The sequence below is a fragment of the Nannobrachium achirus genome (genome assembly GCF_963921795.1).
Source record: "Nannobrachium achirus genome assembly, chromosome: 11".
Taxonomy (NCBI): domain Eukaryota; kingdom Metazoa; phylum Chordata; class Actinopteri; order Myctophiformes; family Myctophidae; genus Nannobrachium; species Nannobrachium achirus.
The window spans coordinates 25,701,261-25,724,924 of record NC_137820.1 but is presented as its reverse complement, the minus strand read 5'-3'; the positions used below and the strand labels follow the sequence as shown (position 1 = coordinate 25,724,924).

The following is a 23,664-nucleotide window of genomic DNA, read 5'->3' as shown; positions in this document are numbered from 1 at the left end:
AATTGATTGAATCTTTTATTTGACAAAAATTAAGAACAGTACAAGTACAGTTAAACACCCTGCCTAAAAGGAACACCCCAAACAAGCCCTTTACGGTCTTGTTTACGTGGGAGGTCCTAATTTAGATGTCTCCTGCATCTGTTAGAATGTAGTTAAGCATATAAATTACATCTTGGAGCCTTCTTTTTTTCCCTTTTTTTTTTTGCTCGCTAGCAGTCACCCTGTTCACCCGCCCCTCGTCCTCGCTTTTCCTTCTCATATACACTAAAGTCTTTGTGGAACTGGGAAAGCTGCTGAAAAGAGCTCTGTAATGTATACAGGTCCGTGGTGCATGAGGCAAACTCAGGAATCTCTCAGCTCCCCTAATCTTCAACTATCCGTCTATATTTAGTAGCTATACCCTGCATCCAGATGTCAATATGGCATTACGTTGTGTCTGCGTTGAGTCAAACCGGGAGCGTCCCTGCTGCTATTAGTCAGTCAGTTTGCCTTTGAATAAGCAAATTCTAAACAAATTGTTTTCAAAGTATTTTTTTCTTAAGTGAAAGCATCTTGCCTCCAGAGCTTTTTAAAGAAAAACGACTATCACCACAAAATGATAACAACAAAGAACACATGGCACTAAAGAATACAGATTTAAGAATATAATCTCCTGAAAATTTTATCCTGGAAAGTAAAGTTGAAGATGTTCAATTTGAGGTGGCCTTGTCTAAAGTCACAACCATACGACTCTGCCTCTCTGCTCTCTGTAGGCTGAGACTTAAAGCATCCATATTTTGTCTTGACATCAGGGTCATCTTAAAGGCTGTATATGATTTCCAATACGTCTGTGGAACCTCATAAATGTTAAATTGTCTGCCCGGCAACGGATCCTCGAAACGAAAATAAACAAAAAAATAACACTGACAGACAGTGCAAGGACGACTGCAAACACTGAAAGCTGCAAAGTGTGCATTTTCCACTGAACAGTTTGTTTTTTTCCCCCCCTTCTCTCTCCAACCAAAAGACGAATGGTTGTAAAGGAGTGTTGGAGGTCGAGCTGTCCTCTGTTATCATGGATCATGTTGTGTGTGGGGGGCCTGGGTTCATTCACTGAGACCTACGCTCAATTTAGATTAGAGATTAAAAGATGGGCCAAGTCAATTTCAAGTCACCACACAACGAATAATTAGACACCGGCAACCATTGACGTCTTTAAGAGACACACTGACGTACTTCAGCAGAGGTTTGGGGTAGAGGGAATGGAAGACGAGAACAAAGGGTAGAGAGGTTCCTTCAGGTGACCTTCAGGTGTGTGGGTGGGTGGGTGGGTGGGTGTAGTGAAAGTCTACGTAGGTGTATTCTGTGTGCGTGTGAGTGTGCGTGTGTACGTGTATGTGCAAGCTCTGGGGCTGGGGGACGGAGGAGCTCATGTTTCACCTGTCCCACTGGTCTACGGACCCGTGACCAGCGAGGTGAGGGCTAGACACAACATGCCTGCTGACAGAGCAACTTCTTGGAGGAGAAACGAGAGAACACGAGGAGAGCTGGATCATTATCGCACGCCGTGCGGTCACAAGGCCTCTGCGTTCATATGCAAACCAGGCGCGGATAAAAGGATGTCACAGGACTAATGTGCACACATGTATACAGCGTAGGACAGGTTTCTATCCTGAGAAAGGTTTTGGCGAGAACATAGTGCACGTGTATGTTCTGGTGGCTGGTGGGGCCGTTGGAAATAAAGTCTTGGTCGCATAATCGTCATAGGGATTTGTCAACTAATCGATTGGTTGATTGAATCAACAGATCTGTAAGATTGTGTTCCATGATGCAGAGATCAGCCTTTTCAGATTGGTGAGGTTGAGAAATGAACATCATTTTTATTGTCACCTCACAGGTTACAGGTGTAAATCATGTGGGCGGTAGTTCTTGTGCAAGCGCCATCATTTCGTTGTTTTCGGGATAGACAGAAAAACAGGGGGGGGGGGGGGGTGGGGGCAAGGAGAAAAAAAGAAAAAGAAATATGCAAAATAAAATAATATCTAAATACATATACATATATATACAACATTAAAAGACAGGTACTTTATGTACAGGTACATGAGATTAGACATGAGGAGCACATTCTAATGTTTATGCCACAATGGCTATTGACATACAGATTGGCGTGCATGCTTGTCCATGGGCGTCTTTGCCGTCTTAGCATCCGTGCCTGTGTGTGTGTGTGTGTGTGTGTGGGTGTGTGCGGGTGTGTGCAAGCCTGTGTGCGTGTAAAGTAATGTTCTTCCTAGCTGCCAATGAGCGGTACAACAAGAAAGAGAAAAAGGAACAGAAAGGGGCGGCCAGGCCTGTCTTATTTCTGCGAGAGCAGCTGGAGTTTTCTGGCAGCACGCTGTGTTAAAGTTCTTTATTTCTGTCAGGCTCTGTACAGTCCCAGAGCCTCCATGGTCGGCCTGGTCCTTTCAGTTCCATTAGGTGACAATAATGTCTTTGGTAGAGTCACCGCCTTGGCCTAGCAGGCCCCTGTGCTTTATAAAGACACCCATGACTGCTGTCTCTGCATACTAATGGAACGCACCCCTGATTCATGAGCTCTGGCCTCCTTTCAGCAGCACACTGACAAGCAGCGCTTGTCTTTGATCCTACTGGGTGTGTAAGATCAGGAGATGCCGTTGTGAGGTTGGGGAACACTGTGACTTGGAGGGGAGGGGTGCATGTGACCGTCAGGGATGGACAGTGACAAAGTACATTTTTGTTGAGTATCTGTACTTTACTTGAGCATTTTCTTCTTTTCCTTCTTTCTTCTATTCTGGAAGCGTATGACTTTTACTTGTACTTGGAAGGATCCCCCAGGCCCCAAACGTTCACACTATGAATCATTTCATTCATTGAGGGAATTAAGCCTTATTTAAAAAGTTGTTTTATTTTAAGCTCACAACGTGTCGCAATGTTTTTAACTCGAGTACAAAATTTGACTGAGAAACTTTCACTTTTACTGAGACCAGTATCTATACTTCGACTCAAGCGCTGGCCTGGGGTTGAGTACTTCCCCCAACTGATGACAGTTGAAGTCAGTGGCAGCAGGTGTGTGTGTGTGTGTGTGTGTGTGTGTGTGTGTGTGTGTGTGTGTGTGTGTGTGTGTGTGTGTGTGTGTGTGTGTGTGTGCGTGCGCGTGTGCGCGTGTGCGCGTGCGCGTGCGTGCGTGTGTGTGTGTGTGTGTGTGGAGAGAGAGAGGGAAGGGTGGTGGCACCACCCAAACCCTCACTGCCTCTAACGGCGGAAGGGCGTGGTCTCCTGTTCCTGTCAGTGGACGTCACAGCGGAAAGCCTATGGGGAAGTTTGCATACCATGTGGCACTTATGTTTGTATGTATGTTTGTACTGGATATGTATGTCAAAGTGCCATGAATGCTGTCAAGAACAAAGACGCGAGAGAGTTCAGAGAGTTCATATGATATTATGAATATTGAGATGGCAGCAGCCATCTAAACATTTAAGTAATTGATGCAATAATGTCTATTTTGTCTGAAGCTGCATATTAGTTCTAGGAATCATGAGAGTCAAAAGTGTGCTCCCCTGGATCTGGTAGCTTTAAAGTGTAATGATCAAGTTGTACTGTCAATAATGAATTCATCTTAGCCTTGAGGTTCTGTTATCATCAGTGGTTTAAGGTAACTATGTCGTACATTTGCTCAAGTACAATTATATTTTTCAAGATGTTTTTTACTTTACTGGAGTATTTCCAGTTTTCAGTACTTTTACTTTTACTCCACTATATCTCAGAGGGAAATATTTAACTTTTAGTCCACTACAATTATTTGAAAACTTAAGTTACTAGTTACTTTGTAGATTTGAATTATTATCAAAAAACATACATAAACGACTTCAATCCTATGTACATTTTGAATAGGAACATAGACGATCTACAAGCTCACATTGTGTCGCAGCTATGTGAAATGGGACATTCTGCACAATGAGTATAATGATTTCTACTTTTGGTACTTAAAGTACATTTTAATACCAATACCTTAGTTTGTACTTTTTTTTATTCTGGAAAATATATATACTTTTTCCACCACTGGTTATCATGTCCTCTCGTTCATCCTGTTTCGGTGTGGAGCTGGGTTTCCTTGCTGCAGTTTGTGTTAGTTATTGCTTTCTGTGTTGCCTGGTGATAGCTGTGAAAGTTGACACATCAAAAGAAGTGCACAAGCCTCCCTACAAATGTGCCTCCTCCATTCACCCCCAGACAACTAACCAAGCAAATGGACATGGAAGAATAATGACGCCGTTGTCAAGAACCGTGCCAGTTACACAACGTATTGTCTGGAAAATGGTGTCTTTTCAGAGCAATTCATCCAGTGATGTGTGAGAGCAAAAATGTATCGATCTTTGCACTCTGGATTTTACTGCATAAACTTGATGCTCGATATTCCTGACCTGTCTCTGAGTGAGATCTTAATTTTGGAACCGAGCTCTCTGGTAAATAGGGGCATTTCTGAGTGAGATTCTTTATCTTAATTTTGGTTCCAAGTTCTCTGGTAAATAGGGGCATTTCTGAGTGAGATTCTTTATCTTAATTTTGGTTCCAAGTTTTCTGGTAAATAGGGGCATTTCTGAGTGAGATTATTTTTGTTGTGCAGCTACAAATGTGCAAATGTAGCTCTGTGTAGGCATTTGTATTTCTTAAAACTTTTCTCTTTTTTTAAGATATATTTTGGATTTTTCTGCCTTTATTGATAGTGAACAGTTCTGTAGTCTGACAAGAAATGAGGAGAGAGAGAGATGAGGAGTGACATGCAGTCAGGATCGGGAGTCGAACATAGCCGAACCGAGCCTAGGTGCCTGTGATAGAGTGAGACTCTATCTTAATTTTGGTTCTCTGGTAAATTGGGGCATTTGCCCCCCCAAATAATATACGGCATGTATTTCAATATAATTTTATATATAGTGGAAGTACATTTTCACAAAACAAAAAAAAGTGTGTTTATGAATGGAGAATATGGACAGAATCTTGCCACATCTTTGTGGTGTTACGAACTTTCCACTCCTTAGAGAGACACACTTTAGCTAGGAATATTTCACAACAACACATGCATTATCACCATGGTAGCTGTAGAATCAAGCGACAACAGATCAACAAATGCATAGTGTGACATTTGGAGGAAGTGGGCACATCACGAGGGGAGGCAATGTGCTGGAACATGAATAAATGAATAGTTGTCTGATGGGATCTATGGTTAACACCAGGGGGTGTCACAAGGGGGGGGGGGGGGGGAAGTGTGACTGAGTTACTAGGGCCAAGGTGGAGGGGCCTTCATTATTTTATACTTTAGCTATTGAAAAAATAGCAGATATACAAGCTCACAACGCAGCACCGAGTGCCGCACCGCGAGCTTGTACTGTAGATCTGCTATTTTTGAAAAGTCGTGAAAATGTGTGCAAATCTTTGAATATATGTATTTTTTAAGCAAACATTTGTATCTCAAAAAAGGATTGAGCACCACAGACATAGAAACATAGGTTTTTCAAAAAACCTTAGAAGGATTTGAAATATTCAAAGACTTTTCACGATTTTTCAAAAATAGCAGATCTACAAGCTCGCAGCGCGGCACTCGTGGCGCACTGTGAGCTTGTATATCTGCTATTGTTCAATAGTTAAAGCAAAAATAATGCGTAGTAATGCGGTTCTAAATGGGTTAAACCCCCTCCCCCTATGAAGAACATCATGGGGGGCCCGCAGTGAATCCTTGTACCAAGGGCCCAGAATTTGGTGCAACACCCCTGTTTGGTTAATATTCCCCCCAGCGTTCGAAAACCTCATCAAGCTGCTGATTGTTGTTATGAAATCTAGATCTAGCATTCTCACATTGCTGTTTGCTGTACTGTATGTATTCAGGGGAAACCAAGGCGATATCTCTATGGAGACGGAGTCAGCGTGTCACATGCTCCGTCTCAAGGGTTTTTTATACTTTGGTGCGTGCCGGCGCACCAAGACTGCTTGCTCACCAACGTGTCACAGCACATTGAATGATTGATTGAGATGTTTATTGGCAATGTACACTACATAAAATGTATACATTTATACGCCACCATCAAAAGAATAAACACAATTATTGTGAGCTTGTAGATGAACCCTTCAGAGGACTGATCTGTCCCTAGCAGGGACACTGGCAGGTGGTGTGTCCCTGTTTCCTTTAGTGTAGGCAAATACTTCTAATTTCGTTAAGAAACCCCCCTAGTTTCCAAATCCTTAAGAGAAACACTAACCCTAACCCTTAACCTAACGCCTAAACACCTTGTGGGGACATATTCATTTGTCCCACAAGGTTTTTTCCTCCGATTGTACTATCTTTGTGGGGACATGAGGTCCCCACAAAGATAGTATTGCAAGCGCCCCCCCCCCCCCCCCCCCCCCCCCCCCCCCACACACACACACACACACACACACACACACACACAGTGGGATGGTGTCTGTGCCATTGTGCATGTGTGTGTCAGTGTATGTGCGTGTGTCAAAATGTGCAAATGTAGCTCTGTGGGCATTTGTATTTCTTCCTTTTTTCCCCCTTTTTTAAGGTATATTTTTGTATTTTTCTGCTTTTATTGATAGTGAACAGTAGTCTGACAAGAAATTGGGAGAGAGAGAGATAGATGGGGAGTGACACGCAGCAAAGGTCGTCAGGATCGGGAGTCAAACCTAGCCGAACCGAGCCTAGGTGCCTGTGTAGCAGAGTGACTCACTGCCTCAGCCTGATGGCCTCAAAAGTCCCTTTGGTCTAGTGGTTAAGATTTTGGACGTTGACGTAGGGGTGGGCGATATGGTGAGAATTATCGTTGAGACGATACAATGTCTCTGCGATATGCCTTTTTAGAGGTATCGTACACTCATTGTAACTTCAAACTCCATTTTAACCATGATAGATTCATTCAAAACACCCATTATTTCTTCTGGTGACTCATACTACCCTCTTAATACGTGAGCAGGCCGTGTTTTTTCCATAACGTTTTTCATGAATTTTTTATAATTCTTTGGAAAATGGAAAAAATGTTATACTATAAAAAATTATAGAAAATACATGAAAAACGTTATGGAAAAAACACGGCCTGCTCACGTATCAGGAGGGTAGTATGAGTCACCAGAAAAAATAAAGGGTGTTTTTAATGAATCTATCATGGTTAAAATGGAGTTTGAAGTTACAATGAGTGTGTGTGGGGAGAGACCCTGAGCCTGGAGGGCCTGGTAACATTTACATCAAATATCTAAATACTGAATGAAGAAAATTAAAAACTGTTCAGGGTGTTCATACAAGCCTGATTAGACCATACAATGACAAAAAGTTTTATTGAAAGTGGAATATCCCTTTAACTCTGAAGGGACCATTTTTGGTTTCATTTGTATACTGTCAGAGTTACATACTTGTAAAGTAACTTGAAAAATAACCATAAAAACCAACGTGAAAAAGAATCGTGATAAAATTGTATATTGTGATACAGCTTGGGAAAATATCAATATCACCCCTACTTTGACTTGAGAGACTCGAGTTCGAATCCTGGGCGTTATACCTGGTCTGCTACACTAGCCACCTAGGCCTTGTTTTTCATTTCTGCATGTGTTCTGTTTGTCTGCATGTCCCAGGTGAAACAAGGCAATCTAAAATAAGACCTGGACAAACCATTGAGGCCAGGGTGCAATGGTGGATGCAACTGATGGTGCTACACCACCTACCTGTGCTGCTCTCCCACTCTGATCACTCTACACCAGTGGTTCCCAAACCTTTTTAGCTCAAGACCCAAAAGAGAAAGAGATGTTTGCCCAGGACCCAAACTAGTGAAAATAGCAGATATTACAAGCTCACAATGCGTGGCTTCGGGACACGTTTTGAGGTTGTAGATCTGCTATTCTCACTACTTCTTAAACATAAAAATGTGTCCACGACCCAAACATGGGTCCCGACTCCCGACTCACTGTTTAGGAACCACTGCTCTACATCACAACAATCTAACTGTACCAATGGCTCTCTTCAGAATGCATCCGCAACCACTTAGACCTATTTACTTCCTTGTACGAGAAAATAGCCAGCCTATAAGCCCACAGCGTAACGCATTGTGAGAAAAACCTTTGAACATTTTCTCTTATAATGACATCCCTAAAATAGGGCCGCTAGGTTGAAAGTGGTCAATGCCTCATTCATACTCTGTATAGTACGACGATTGCCAAAAAGAACAGATCTAAGCTGGTAGCAAGTATAACAACACGTCACAGTGACATCTGTTCTATTTTGGGAAGTGCCACTCTTGAGCGATGGAGTAGGCTATAAATGAAGCTTAATGATTGTGTAGCACAGGGCCTTGTTCATTGTTGCGCTCTGTCTTGTTTAACTATTCATGAGCATCCCCCTGCAGAAGGGGAATTTGGGGCCGACTTTCATGCCATTCGATTATTTCGACCTGGGAGCTCATTTTCCTCCCACAGGAAAAGAAGAAGCCCTTCCCCCAAAATAGCTCCCAGTCCACATGAAATCTGCCACAAAATGTTTTAAGATCCTTATTGGGTTCAAATCTATAAGACAAGTGGACGTGTGCATGCATGCGGGTGCTATGAGGCTCTGTATTGTTGAAGGAGTGGATGAGACAAAACTTCCTACAACTCAACAGCCCCTAAACACAAGCCCTTGTAGTTGGCACCCTACACCAGGTTCAAACATCCCCCATAACCAGCATCACCCTCTCTGGCCAGGACTTTCCCCATTTCATCTGTCGTCACCAATCTGGGTGTAAGAATGGACCCTCACCCACACCAGCAGAGCATGGAAGTAGGGTGATGATAGCTGTCTGTGGGTATGTATTAAGTGGGTACCTCGGTGACGTCACCAACAAACAAGTGGCGTGACGTCGCAGAGAACGCTACTCCTTCATTGGCTAAAGGCAGAGCCAACAAGATATGGCCACATACAGACCCACAAACATACATACAGACAGCTACTGTATCATCACTGACTTGCGCACTCTGCTGGCGCAAGTAATAACCAAAAGAAATCAATAATCTTTACATTGAAACTATACACACTATCAATAGGATTCCAGGTGATCGATGACCTGGCATCAGACAACATAATATTCTAACCATAATTAAATGTTAGTCTTTGCATACGCCTGCAAGGTTGTTGAGGCTAGGACAAGAGGCCTAGGCCAGGGTGGAGTGTGAAGACTTGAGTCTTCAGATTACGGCGGAAGATTGGGAGTGAGTCTGCACATCTAATGGCAATGGGGAGTCCAAAAAACGTTACCAGAGCATCAAATCGCACACCACTCGTTTCAGTAATAGTTGTTTTTGCCCAGGCAGTCAGGTTGCTCAACGAAGGGATGAAAGTGAAACATAGGTAAACATGGGCATTGTACGCATTTTTAAACTGTACACTGTTACACTGTATGGCAGGGGTCTTCAACAGGGGGTCCGGGACCCCTAGGGGGTCCTCAGAGACACTACAGGGGGTCCTCCAAATCTTTGTGTGATAGAAACCTTTTTTTCTTTATATTAACCACTTAAACCCTAGCGACCATATTCTGAGAACTTTAGCCAAAAATAGCAGATCTATAAGCTCACAAGAGGGGAAAAGGGCAGACTATGTAGGCTACAGAGTGAAAGGTCAAGTTCATTAAATATTGACGGTTCAGTGGGTTAAATATCTGAAAACATAAATTTACATGAATCCAAAATACACTGATGATTGTGCTGTCAAACGATGAAACTATATGGAATCTCTGAAAAGCGTGTAGGGGTCCCTGCTTCATCTCTCTCTCGACTAAGGGGTCCTTGGCCTGAAAACGTTGAAGACCCCTGCTGTATGGTATTGGCATTGTTGGGACTTGTCTTGTGTGGCCTGCATGGTATGTGGGTCCACACTCTTGTCGGTCACTGTGACCATGTCTTTGTGTAATAAGGCTGAGAGTGCTCCTGGCACAAGCATTTCATTGTATCTGTACTTGTATGGATATGTGTGACAATAAACCTGAACCTGAACCTGAACCTTCCACAGTTTGGGAGCCAGAAGGGAGAAGAGTCTGGGACGTGTTGTGTGGAGCATTATTTGTCCTGGATGTTTTTGCGAAGCGGTTCTGCCAGCTTCCCTTTGTAGCTGATCTGAGTGAGCAAGAGGGGTTGTAGGGTTGGATCAGGCTTTGAAGATATGGGGGTGCCATATCTTTCTTTGGTTGCTTTGTAGGCCAACATCAGTGCTGCTCAGCCAGTGGCGTCAGTTCAGCAAAAGCTAAGGTATGGCAACATGACTGGTGTCTTGCACGCGTGCACTGCCCTCATGCGTGTGCAAGACACCAGTCATGTTGCCATACCTTAGCAGCAGGAACGATGAAAAGTAAATTGCATTATTTCCCCCTTTAGCCAAGGTATGGCAGCTGCCATAGCTTGCCATACCCAATTGACACCTCTATGCTCAGCTACCCCTCGACTGTTGCCCTCCCTGACCACCTGAAAGCTCCACAGTCTGCTGATGCTTTTAAGAGAAGGCTACATTTTTTTAACAAAGCATTTGTTTGGCTACAGTATACTGGCTTTACCTCCTATCTAGGTCTTATCTGCCCCATGTGATTTTAAAATGTTCTTCTTAGAAGTGTTAATTTTATACAGATTTTTTTACTCTTTGAGATTTGTTTCAAAACTATTATTACTTAATCTGTTTTATTTATCGTTTCAGATCTAACTGCAAGGTCCCGGAGTTGCAGCTTTGATGGAGTATTTCTGATTGAGGGGGCTGCCCGCTACAAATTGACCTTTGACAAGGCCAAGGGACTCTGTGAGCATCTGGGAGCCACTCTGGCGAGCCCAGAACAGGTTCAGGTGGCCTATGATCAAAAAATGGAGACTTGCAGGTCAGACTTTGAGCTTTATCTAATCTAATTCACCCTGTGTTGTTGTGATACCACTGTTAATGTGGTTATATGTGAACATGAGATCTATGCAAGTTTATCGGAGTGCTCTTTAAAACTCACTTAGCGCCGAGCAAGCCAGATTTCAATATGAATCTGCGCTTATAACGCCAGGAAATAGCTATATTGAATCCCCAAAATCACATTACATAACCAGGTACACGTGCCTGCGAATGCCACAAGATGACCACTAGAGTGAGCCATAGCCCATAGACTTTCCATGGTCCCATGTTAAGTCAGAATAAAAAACGAGGTTCAGGAGATAACAGGATGGTACAATGACATGCTCTCCATTGACATTCAATGGACAGGCCGCGGGCCGCCATTTGAGCTCAATACTGCTCAATTCGTGCTTGATCGTCTCAAACCACCATTGGTATGGGCATCGGAACGTATATAGATGCCACACAGAAAGTTTCCGAATCAAAATCCGACCTAGTGAAGCTACGTGAGGGTCGGATGGTTTGCATTGAGCCTAGCGGCTAACAGAGGCCTACGTAAACAGGAAGCTATGGCTTAAAGGTGACGTCATAATCGTATCCTTTTTTTTCACGGTTTTCATCTGTATGCTAGTCGAAGGTAAGCTAACCGTTCCGCTCCGTCTATCAACCCAAATTAAAAGCTTAAACAATGCTTTTATATAAAAGTCGCTCCGAGTCGCTCGGCACTAAACGCCATCATTAGTTAGTCGCCCCGAAAGTCGCTCGGCGCTAAGTGAGTTAAAAGTAGTCATTATAATCAATATAATCTCTATGTCGTCTGAGGAGGATTGTGCACACACAGAAACTGCAGGCTTTCTCATCCTGGAAAGTCAGCATGCTTTAATAGAAGCCATTGTTCTTGCATTAATTTAAGAAAATAAATCATTCAGTCGTGTACTAAACCTTGCCTACTTTCTCAACTGTCCACAACCCTCCTATGAGACACATGCAGAGTAGACAAAAATGGTACCATATTATAATGTACTTTAAGGACCAATTATAGTGTATGAAGATACAAGTTGAAAATGGGTGAAATGGACTTTCAGTTATTTGTATTTTTGTATTATCCTGCTATGATACCTGAATTACACTCTGTTATAAATCTGATCTTATCGTATTGCACTTGAAGGTTGTATTAATTCTCAATCAGATGTGGGATCATGGTTTGGTGAGCAAATCATTATTATTTATTGCGACAGTGGGTCGCAGTTAACGTCACATCTTGTCAGTAACATCAGTAATTGTGACATCACATTCCGTCCTTGTCCCTTGTATGCCCATATATGGAAATCCCTGATGTCATCAATATTAACACTTTGCAAGCCGGCCGTACTTGCCCGTACTTGTCCGGTCGGCTCAATTAGCCGCTCGTCTTTTTCCGTACTAGGTCATTAAAAATGAAATTAATGATAATTTTTTTTTTAAACGGTCGCGGGTCGTTCTCTGTCTCTCTAAGGCTCCGTGTGAAGGGTTAATGTTTAAGTGATCATGTGACGTCATCTGCAACTGGACCCAGCAGAAATGCACAGGCGCCATTACGTGGCTCTGTATACTGGCTGGAGCCGTTAGCCCAGCGTTTCTCCGAGTCTTTTTCGATCAGACGAAAGACGAAATCAAGGCTTCACAATGAGTGGATTACATGTGTTTAGATCGCTGTGCGTGGATCAAGGACGTAATGTACTTTTGGGCGCTGTTTTTTATCGCTGTTTCCCCCGTCAGCGTTCAATTTAACTTATTTGGGTCACCAACATGGATTAAATCAAAACATGATAACGATTAGCTGGGTGTCCAGTTTAGGGATGGGACGATATGAACATTTCATATCACGATTATTGTGACAGAAGAAATCGCGATTTACGATATTATCGCAATAATCAAAATCCATTATCCTGTTGTGGAATATTTGCTAAAAAATAGCAGAACTACAAGCTCACAACGCGTCGCGTTGAGACGCGTTGTGAGCTTGTAGATCAGCTATTTTTTAGCAAAGACATTTGACAGAGAGTGAAAAAAAGACTGTATGTGTATGTACGTTTTACCAATTATAGAGGGTTAAGTGGTACTGGATACAGTAGGGGCGAGATCATTTAGCGACCTACAACTGGGTTGCAACCTGGTCGGTAGTTTTCACCGACTGGGTCGCTAAATCTACCGACTGGGTCGCTAAATCTACCGACTGGGTCGCTAATCTACCGACTGGGTCGCTAAATCTACCGACTGGGTTGCTAAATCTACCGACTGGGTCGCTAATCTACCGACTGGGTTGCTAAATCTACAGACTGGGTCGCGAATCTACTGACTGGGTCGCTAAATCTACCGACTGGGTTGCTAAATCTACCGACTGGGTTGCTAAATCTACCGACTGGTCGCTAAATTATCTCGTCCTCTCTCACTGGATATGCAGCTCGGCAAATAAAAGGTGAATTGAACAGACCATGACGGAGGACGATATCACGATAAATTAAACTCTACGATAGGATTATCGTGAATGTTTTTTATCACGATAAACGATAATATCGCGTATCGTCCCACACCTAGTCCAGTTTCATACCAAGGTTTAATACTACAGAACACAGTTTTGCAATAATGGTGAGAGTTTCATAAACTCAATATTTAACACAGGAACCAGAACCAACCATCTGCTTTTCTTCTGTGATGGCCTCTTTTCTCCTGTCTACTGTGGGAATAGACTGATGCTTGCTCGGTTGTTAATCTTGTTGTCTTTCTTTTCACTGCAGTGTAACTCACTTGTCTGGTGTATTGCCATTTGCCAATGTTAGGTTTCATGACGTTGTGGTGTCTGTGTAGGTTTGGCTGGATCGACAACAAGAACGTGGTGATCCTCAGACACACGCACCATGAAAACTGTGCAAAGAACGAGACAGGACTGGTCAAGAAGGAGCCTGCTGATGAAATGTTCGATGCCTACTGCTTCGATAAGCAAGGTGATTTCCTCTAACTTCTTCTTCTGTTGTATCTTAATTTTATTATTACTTGTATTATTTCATATTAACTCTAGAACATTTCGCTTTAAAAGGCTGTGAGAGAAAGGATTGAGGTTAACCATTTACTGTAACAGCTGTTTTCTTATGAATTCACAAATACCTCTGCTCTCTAGGGCTGTCACGATTATGACTTTTTACATGACGATTAATTTTCTCTCAAATAATTGCGATTAACTATTTAATTGTGTTTTTGTCGTTGAGAATTACATTTCTGTTTGGCTTTTAGGCTTTGAAGTTGCACATGGTAGATACGACACATAACCTAAATATACAAAGAAATTACTGACATATTTGACAACTTTATACTTAAAAAAGAACATTGATAGTGGAAATAGCCGATCTACAAGCTCACAACGTGTCGCGATGCGACGCGTTGTGAGCTTGTAAATCTGCTATTTACACTATTTTAGACTTTTTTTTCCTATTTTTTAACATGGAAACGATTATGACGATTATGAAAGATAAACGCGATTATGTAAAATAATCGCGATTAGACGATTATGTAATAATTGTGACAGCCCTATGTGAGAGAAAGGATTGAGGTTAACCATTTACTGTAACAGCTGTTTTCTTATGAATTCACAAATACCTCTGCTCTCCCATACTCTCAACCACCAGCTGGCCCTGGGATGGCCTGTGCAGCCGAGGTGAAAGCAGCATTCAACGCTGATGCACCAGGTAATTCATGCTTTCTTCGTAGGCTACGTCATTTACCTTCAGTTTCACTTTAAGAGTTCATGAAATAATAATAACAATAATAATGATCAAATATTTGTATAGCACTTAAATCCTATATAATTTGTTGTATGACAAATAGCTGAAATAGCTGACCTACCAGCTGTAATCAGGTAGTAAAAGCAACTTATTGAAAGAAAAAGAATGGTAAATGGACCAGAGACGCCTGTTATTGTTGTCTTGACAGAACGACTTCCCTCTTGGTTTAATGGTTCATTACAGTCACTATCCAAAGTTCTATTAAAGTTACAAAATCTAGCTTTGAAGAAAATTCTGTACAGTATACTGTATGAAATGGGGAAATAACTGGACAGTAGATAACTCAAAGTCCCATTCAAGCACACAGTCAAATCGTTAGTGTTCATTTAATTCAGAAAGTGTGTCGACGTGTTTACACTTGCTGAGTTGAGTGAGGATTTTAACGTGTACGAGAAAAGGGAATTGACAACTGTAGCGTATCAGAATTCAAGCTCCTATTGGCAGCATGTTATCCTCTGAGGGGCTGAGAAAGCACCAAGCAATATCAAATAGAGAGAGAGATGGAGACAAGTGTGAGAAAACTCCTTTGTATTGCTCACCTGGTCCTGACATGGTGATCTCATCACCAGTCCATGAACCACACCCAAAGCCCTGCTTCTAGCTACGGTGCACTGTACAATGCTGAGTGTTCATTCAACTGAACATTTTGTACACTCTTCATGACAGTGTATAAACATAACCAAATACACCCTGCCTTACGGGCTGGCAGGGGAGGGTGGTTCTGGTCGCTGCACTAGCGACTTCTACAGGTTGGTCAGAGTGTCTGTTCACCCAGTGGCGTCAGTTCAGAAAAAGCTAAGGTATGGCAACATGACTGGTGTCTTGCACGCATGCAAGACACCAGTCATGTTGCCATACCTTAGCAACAGGCATGATACATTTATTTTAAGAAGTACATTTTATTTTTTACCCCCGTTTCTATGGTTTATTGGGCTGGATATGGCAGCCTGGAACGGTTGTTCAAGTGCAGCTAAACTTGGCTTGGTAACACTAGGGCATTCACCAAATATTCGATATTTGAATATTCGAATATCAAAGTCACTATTCGACGTTGTTCACCGAAGTCGAATATTCGCTTATTATTATTTTTTTTATTGTTTTCTCTTTAAAACATCTATAGTTTATAAAGCTTGGCTAGATAGGAAGTCATACGAATGGGTTACCCCTGGTGGATGAATGTGTTAATGCTCTATACCAGGGGTTCTCAAACCTTTTTAGGCCATGACCCCCAAAATAATCATATTTGAACTGGGGACCCCCACCCTGACAAGCACTTGGAATTGTAGGTATTACATTTAATGTGACTCGGTTCCGCAGATAAATATTGTGAAAATAGCTGATCTACATATGTAGATCGGCTATTTTCACAATGTTCGCCTCTTGCTTACTTAATATTTGAAAGTTTGGCCAGTCCTGTCGAATATTCGACTATTCGAATACTTTGAGGTCGAATAATTCGAATACTAAAAATCACTATTCGTGAATGCCCTAGGTAACACAAACTAAATTTCCCCACTCGTTTTTCTCCACTGCTACCTAACTGCAACCTACTATAACCCTGATCTGGTCTCTATCCTGAACAGCTGAACCTTCTTCTGACCATGACACAGTGGAGGACACACCAGACCCCACAGCAGATGACAAGCAAGCAGAACCGGCGACCACAGCCTCCGCACCTGAAGCCTCCACATCTGAAGCGGAGGACGCCACGGACGCTCCGGAGGTCCTTACTCTGGCCCCCGGCGACCATGAAGCGGAGACCACGGCGGCCGAGGCTCACGGAGAGGTGGAGGAAATACACCCGACCGACGCCGGTCTAGCCGAGGACCACACACTGGCCAAGGACCACACACTGGCAGAGGACCACGCGCTGGCTGAAGGGAACGAGACAAATGCCATGGGATCCACCAACAACACTGTACCGGCGATAGAGACAGAAGAGACCACTGGGTCCGGGATGGTTCCGAACCTCACCGAGGACGAGGGATCGCCCAAAGCCACCACCGCTGCACAGCCAACGGTGGCGCCACAGCCTGCAACAGAGGCCAAGCCAGCGGAGGATGCGGCACAACCTGGCGTTGCCGATGGCACAACAGGTAACTGCACCCCCTCCCCCCCTCCCCCCCAAAAAACATGATGATGATCAGGTATTATGATTATACTAGGAAGAAGATTTTTTCCCAAAAATTGTACAGAAAGTGTTAAAATTATGTTTTTATGTGGCCACACCCACCACAGTTCATTAAGTATGCCTGGCTGTCAGGTGGGTGATGACCCAGCTGAAGTTAGCCACATCCACAGTGTTGGGTGTAAATGGTAAAAGAGGAGGGGATAGTTTTATGATGTCATTAACTCGATCGGGCCTTTTGTCTTAGAGGCTTTCAGCTTTCAGGAAGAAACCAAAAATACACAGGGAATACATGTTTGCATATTATAACCACACCTGGGGGTAATGTTAACTCCATAGACACATACTAAACAGAAAAATTACAAAAACTATGGCACCACCTCTTTAAATATTAGGAGAAGATAATGCATGGTTCTAGACATTGAAAAGAAAATGTCCTGCAAATGCATTTTTTCCACAGGTTTCTTTCCCTTTATTGCCTTTGAAATTTTTATAGAAAATTGCTGATCTACAAGCTCAGTTCTGTCAATGGCAGGACTCGTGAAGGTTTGAAATGGCACATCGGTACGTGCATACAGCGGGCAGAAAGAAACAGCCATATCTATAGATTTGCTTGGAGAGCATAATGCTATAATATGCACTACTAGTAAGGACCACTCCTAGTTTAAAAATATCAGCTGAGGTTGGCTGCAGGTTTTCAAAAGGCCAGGAGGAGAGTTGCTGTGGACCACTGTGCTCTTTACGCAGGTCAAGCTGGGGCACAGCACATGGGTGCAATTATGAGCTTTCCTTTCTATAGTCTGACTGTTGATATTGATATAGTGTGTTGTGCGTGCGTGTTCGCGTGTGCCGGTGTGCCTTAAATCTCCTGCCCGTCTCTTTGTTTAGACGGCAATCATTCCCTCTAAGCAACCATAATGATTAGAAAAATTTTCCTGTGATCAAAGGGGATCAATAATGTGGATGTAGGGAAAAATAAGTGATTATTTTTCTTGTATGTACCAAGTATCAGTTGAAGTGGATAAGGGACTTGAGAACGACCTTCTTTATCAATATGATTGTTCTAGATTTGAATAAAGGAATGAATGTACACTATTCAGGTGTGCACAACATTTACAATAATTATTATCCTTAACTTGTCTAGACATACAGTGCTATATTGTCCTCTCATAACATGTCTGTCCAAAAGTAGCTCTGCGTTCATGCCAGAGAGCTATAATAGAACATAAAGGTTCGTAGTATGAAACTTGATGTCATCCATTTTTCACAATACAGGGAAGGATTCTGAGAAACAGCAGCACACCCTTCCAGTCACATGCAACAAGTTTCAGAAGAAACTTTCAGAGCTCAGCACGCCCCCTAGTGTTAGATAGACAGGATCGGTTAAGCATGGTAACAGCTCAGCTCATGGTAGTAAAATGGTTCCAACTGTTGCCTGGGTGACCAGGGCCTATAGTGGTATTAATCGTCCTCTTTTTTTCCCCCCTCTCTCTCCCTCTTTGCTGTAATATCATGCAGGCTGACTGGTCATTTACAGAGCATCCCTGCATCAGGCTCTTGGTAGTCGTATGTAGGCTACTGTAGATGATTAGAAAGTAGAATTATTTAGGCTATGTGAATGTACAGCACAGTAAATATGAGTACAACCCAGGCCAGAAACTGACAGACAATCCATTAGAGCAAGAAAGAATTCATAATTCTAAATGACACTTTTATTCTAATTAACTTTTTCTCATCATTGAAATATAAGCTTGAAGATTTGCCCACGTTCTTTAGGTGATGGAGAAAGACAAGAGACTAATATACTGCACCTTTTACAGAGATTCTGCCTCATAGCAGATATACAAGCTCGCAGCTCGGCCCTCGGTGCCGTGCTGTGAGCTTGTGTAGATCTGCTATTTTTGAAAAATGTGTGCAAGTCTTTGAATATTTCAAAGCCTTCTAAGGTTTTTTGAAAAACCTATGTTTCTATGTCAGTGGTGCTCAAACTTTTTTCATGTGAAGGACCCCCAAAATGATATGTATTTGGCCACGGACCCCCATCTAAAAATATTTAGTTCCAGCAGGGACCCCCCAGAAGCAAAATTTGAGTTACAAATGTTCGCTTAAAAAATACATATATTCAAAGATTTGCACACATTTTCACATTTTCAAAAATAGCAGATCTACAAGCTCGCAACGCACTGTGAGCTTGTATATCGTGCTATTTCTCAATAGCTAAAGTATAAAATAATTTCCACCTTGCCCCTCCACCTTGGGCCCTTGTAACTCAGTCCCACTAACCCCCCCTTGTGATGTCCCTGATTGATTGATAATTCTTTCTTATGTCTTCCTCCCCCACAGCCCCAGAGAAGCCTAATGGCAAGGGGAGGATGAGTCCTGAAGAACGGGAGGGCGACCAGCCTTCATCAAGTCAGTGAACCCATTATGCACTCTGTTTCTAACACCCTTAATTCTATAAATACAGTATGTAGAGCTGTCACGATTACGATTACAAATTTTAATCAATGATTAATTGTCACCCAAATAATTGCAATCAACGATTGAATTGTGTTTTTTTGGCATTGAAGAATGGAACATATGAATTCAAACTTAATTTCTGTTTGCCATTTAGGCTTCATAATCACAGACTGCACAGAGCAGTTACTGACATGACATATTCCACAATTCTAAACATTATATATATATACAGTATCATATAGGTATATGTTTATATATTTTGAAAATGGAAATAGATTTGCTTGTAGATATGCTATTTCTGCTATTTTTCAACATGGAAACGATTATGACAATTATGCAAAATAATTGTGATTATCTCACATAATTGCCATTAGAAGAGTATGTAATAAAATGTGACAGGCCTACATGTATGTATGTATTACAGTGGGGGGGGGAAGGAAGGTAGTAGATGCACTGGTTACCAGTGAAAAAATGTATTACACCCACATTCACTGTTTTTCTTTGCTACTGTAGAGTAATTGCTGGCTGTTCCTTATTAGTTCCAACCTCTAGATAGATGTTAATGGGTGCGTTACTTTAATAGAAATTAGTAATTGCTTGCTATGTAATTGCTTCCAGATTGGTTGCTGATCGTTGGTGTGATAGTGGCCGTGGGTGCCGTTCTACTCGTGTGCGCAGTCGTCGCCAAGCGAAGAAGGTAATCTGTCACTGTAATCAGCTGCATTTTGCTTTGGACAGCATCCATTCAACAGCAGGACCTGACACCTGTCTTTCCATATGGCATTTGAGCATTTGTTAGCATGTTTGTTACTGAAAAATCGAATGATGTGGATCTCTCGGGATCCACAAGGGAATTGCGTTATGGCTCCAATGTGGATCTCAGTCTTCTTGTGACCAGCCTGTGACATTAGTCACTATATATGACTCTATATGTCAGGGGTCTTCAACGTTTTCAGGCCAAGGACCCCTTAGTTGAGAGAGAGATGAAGCACCACAACCTGTTCATAGATTCCATATAGTTCAGTCGTTTGACAGCACGATCATCAGTGGATTTTGGATTCATGTCAATTTGTGTTTTCAGATATTTAACCACCGTCAGAGCTTAGTAAACTTGACCTTTCACTCTGTACTTAGTCTGCTCTTTTCCCCCTCTACAGCAAATCTTCGCAGAAAATAGCTGATCTACAAGCTCACAACGCCTCGCGCTGCGAAGCGTTGTGAGCTTGTAGATCAGCTATTTTTGGCTAAAATTCTCAGAATATGGACGCTAGGGTTCAGGGGGTTAATATAAAAAAGGAGAAAGAAAAGTTTCTGTAACACAAAGATTTGGAGGACCCCCTGTAGTAACGCTGAGGACCCCCTAGGGGTCCCGGACCCCCTGTTGAAGACCCTTGCTCTATGTTGTATGACACCAAATGTAGGCATAGTTATAAACCCAATCAAAGCTCTGTTGACTTCCATTACATTATCTATCGATCTATCTATCAATCATAACAAAATGTCTGACAAAATGACTTCAAACTTTGCATGTGTCCCAAATGATCCGGGGGTGTGCACTGCAGTAAGCAATCCGATTGGATCAACTGTTTCCGAGAACTTGAATCTGTATGTCTGCGAGACGCACCGAAACTCGGTATGTTTGGGGTGGGGTGAGCACTGGCTTCCCCGATTCGCCAACCTGACCCGTCAGCTTCACTGGTTGGCTATGCTTTTTGCATCATGTTAGTGCCGCTTAGCCAATGTAAGTGGCAGCGTGTTCAATGTAACAAACAATAACTATTACTACTACTACTAATAGAACCAGAAAACCATAGATATCTGTATCTGTCTGTCTGCAGGTCTGACCAAATCTAATAGAATACAATATAAGGGGTTACACAATTCAAGTTAAATAATAAAAAAATAAAAAAATCGAAAACAAAATCTGAAAGAAAATTGTGGAGGTACATCTGGGGCCTTACTGTATGTTCAGGGACACAGAGCTACAGTATGCATTCTAAAATCACGAGTGGTCATGTAATTCTGAGTTAATTTCACAGTATGTGGTAATGGGATGGTACACTATTAAACCACTACCAACATGGGGTCCGGGGAGCACCAGGGGTCCAAATGGACCCTTACATGTCTAACTCTGAGCGAATCTGTGGTCTAATGCATGGGTTTTCAACACTTTTAATAAGGTCCATTTTATTTATTCCACCATTTGACGATATTTAACCGTAGAATATGTTGTCGCTGGATACGATTTTGTCCACAATTCCATGGTATATTGACGTGGTACCATAGGAGAGATAACTTAACTTTAAAAGAGGCTGAGAAACACTGAACTGAACACACTCTCCTGCAGCTGGTGCGGCAAGCAGCAGACCCTGATGATCACGTCCAAGGACGGCAGCGAGGGCAACGGGGCGGCGTCCTCCGTGGCCAGCTCCCGCGCCCAGGAGAGGGAGCAGGAGATGGTGACCCTGATGAACAAGGAGAAGCTCCAGGAGAACGGAAACACAGAGGAGTTCACCGTCATCACGCTAGAGGAGTCACCGGACAAAGAACAGCTGGCGTGAACGTCTGCGTAAAAAGGCTGGTGTATCTATTCTGCATCTAGGATGAGGCAAGACCCAAATTCAGAGTGCACATTTTTAACTAAAATCTTTGCTTCTGGGGTTCCCTGTAACAAAATATTTTGAGATGGGGGTATATAAATTTACATACACAGTTTGAGAACCACTGTATAACAACAAAAGTTTTTCGGTTAAGTGCTCGTATAGGGTAGTGGGGTCCCCAGTTAAAATATGATTATTTTGGGGGTCGCAGCCTGAAAAGGTTGCGACCCAGATGATTCTTGCCTGCAGTGCCTGCCTGGCAAACAGCAGTAGCCACAAATCAAAACCCCCCCAGCCCCCCCAAAGTCTCACTCCTAACTTTTTCTGAAACTTGGCAGCCCTGTGTAATATATGTATTTGGCCGCAGACCCCCATCTCAAATATTTTGTTCCGGGACCCCCAGAAGCAAAGATTTCAGTAAAAGAAATTCACTCTGAAATTGGGTTTTTGCCTCATGCTAGATGCAGAATAGATACATGCGGAAAAAACAAGGCTGGGACAGCAGGACTTGGTGGGAAACGGTGTGTGCGTGTGTGTGTGTGTGTGTGTGTGTGTGTGTGTGTGTGTGTGTGTGTGCGTGTGCGTGTGCGTGTGCGTGTGCGCGTGACTGTGTGTGTGGTGGGGGTGGGACCAAAATGTAACAAAGCTAACACGGTTGATATGAACACTTTGGTTTGCCAGCAGCAGATGAACATTGAAAACACATTAAAGTATGGGTGGGTGTTGTGTGTAGGATTGGGTGGCCTTGTAAACCATTATGTTTAGGATTCTGTTGTGTATATATTCTCTAGTGCCCCGGTGGCGGCCATTTTGCTCCGATTTTATGACGTAAGAGCAAAATGGCCACCTTGTGTGAATATGGTCGATGCTCCCGTGAACCATGAACCCTAGCGTCCCTACGCTGTCGAACTCTATTCAAAAATAATATTACGGACAAAACAGGAGGACGTTGGGCGAAAATAGTAAATCTACAAGCTCACAGCACCTCACGCTGCGTCACGTTGGCTGCTTGGTAGATCGCCTATTTTCAGCAGTGAGATTTGGTGTAAAGGAAGACCCCTGGGGACCCTGGTCAAGGAAGTATATCGTCGCTGTCGGGTGGAAACCTCGTATCTCCAAGTTTCAAATTTGTGCGTTCTTTCGCAAAGTAAAGCCCTGCTTCATCGTACAAGGCTGTCACACAAAAGTAGTGAAAACAGCCAACAGCACACAAGCACACAGCACAACAACGCCTCGCGGTGCGAGGCGTTGTGTGCTTGTAGATCGTCTGTTTTCACTAGTCTAAATCATTTTCAAAATGATAAATACAAAACGAACGGTATTTGGACATACAAGGTTTTCACCCTTTCACAGCGACGATATAGGGTTTCAGTGACTGAGAGTGTGATGCATGGACATGTGTCAGGGTGTGCGTGGATGTCTTGTGATATTCCTTTTGTGTGTTTTATATGTTTCGGGGATAAAGTGACTGGGTAAAGGGAGAGCGTTTTTGAGGTTGGGGAAACAATGGTGGTCTCTAATGCTGCATTCACACTGAGAGAAGCCAAGCTAATGGTTTGCTTGGTAATTCAATGTATTCTCTATGCAAACCAGCTTTAAAACTTTCCAAGCTTTTTTTCCAGCCTGGAAATTTTAAAAGCTGGTTTGCATAGAGAATACATTGAATTACCAAGCAAACCATTAGCTTGGCTTCTCTCAGTGTGAATGCAGCATAAAGGGGGTCTGTGTTCTGACCGACAGATTTATTTGAGAATAAAATATGAGGTGGCATGATTTTCATTCATATGAGTG

The 23,664-nt window shown here is 42.7% G+C and overlaps 1 protein-coding gene across 1 annotated transcript in view; it reads left to right on the top strand.

Annotated features, from left to right (window-relative positions):
• The window catches only part of LOC308293922 (uncharacterized protein), a 25,952-nt gene extending 2,628 nt beyond the window's left edge, over positions 1-23,324 (top strand). The window contains exons 2-8 of the mRNA XM_080736583.1: positions 10,694-10,868; positions 13,715-13,851; positions 14,530-14,589; positions 16,269-16,781; positions 19,157-19,225; positions 19,892-19,970; positions 21,621-23,324. Coding sequence (XP_080592709.1) covers positions 10,694-10,868; positions 13,715-13,851; positions 14,530-14,589; positions 16,269-16,781; positions 19,157-19,225; positions 19,892-19,970; positions 21,621-21,834 — 1,247 coding nt within the window. The 3' untranslated portion in view covers positions 21,835-23,324. The remainder of the gene's footprint in view (positions 1-10,693; positions 10,869-13,714; positions 13,852-14,529; positions 14,590-16,268; positions 16,782-19,156; positions 19,226-19,891; positions 19,971-21,620) is intronic.
• Positions 23,325-23,664: the final 340 nt, after the last annotated feature.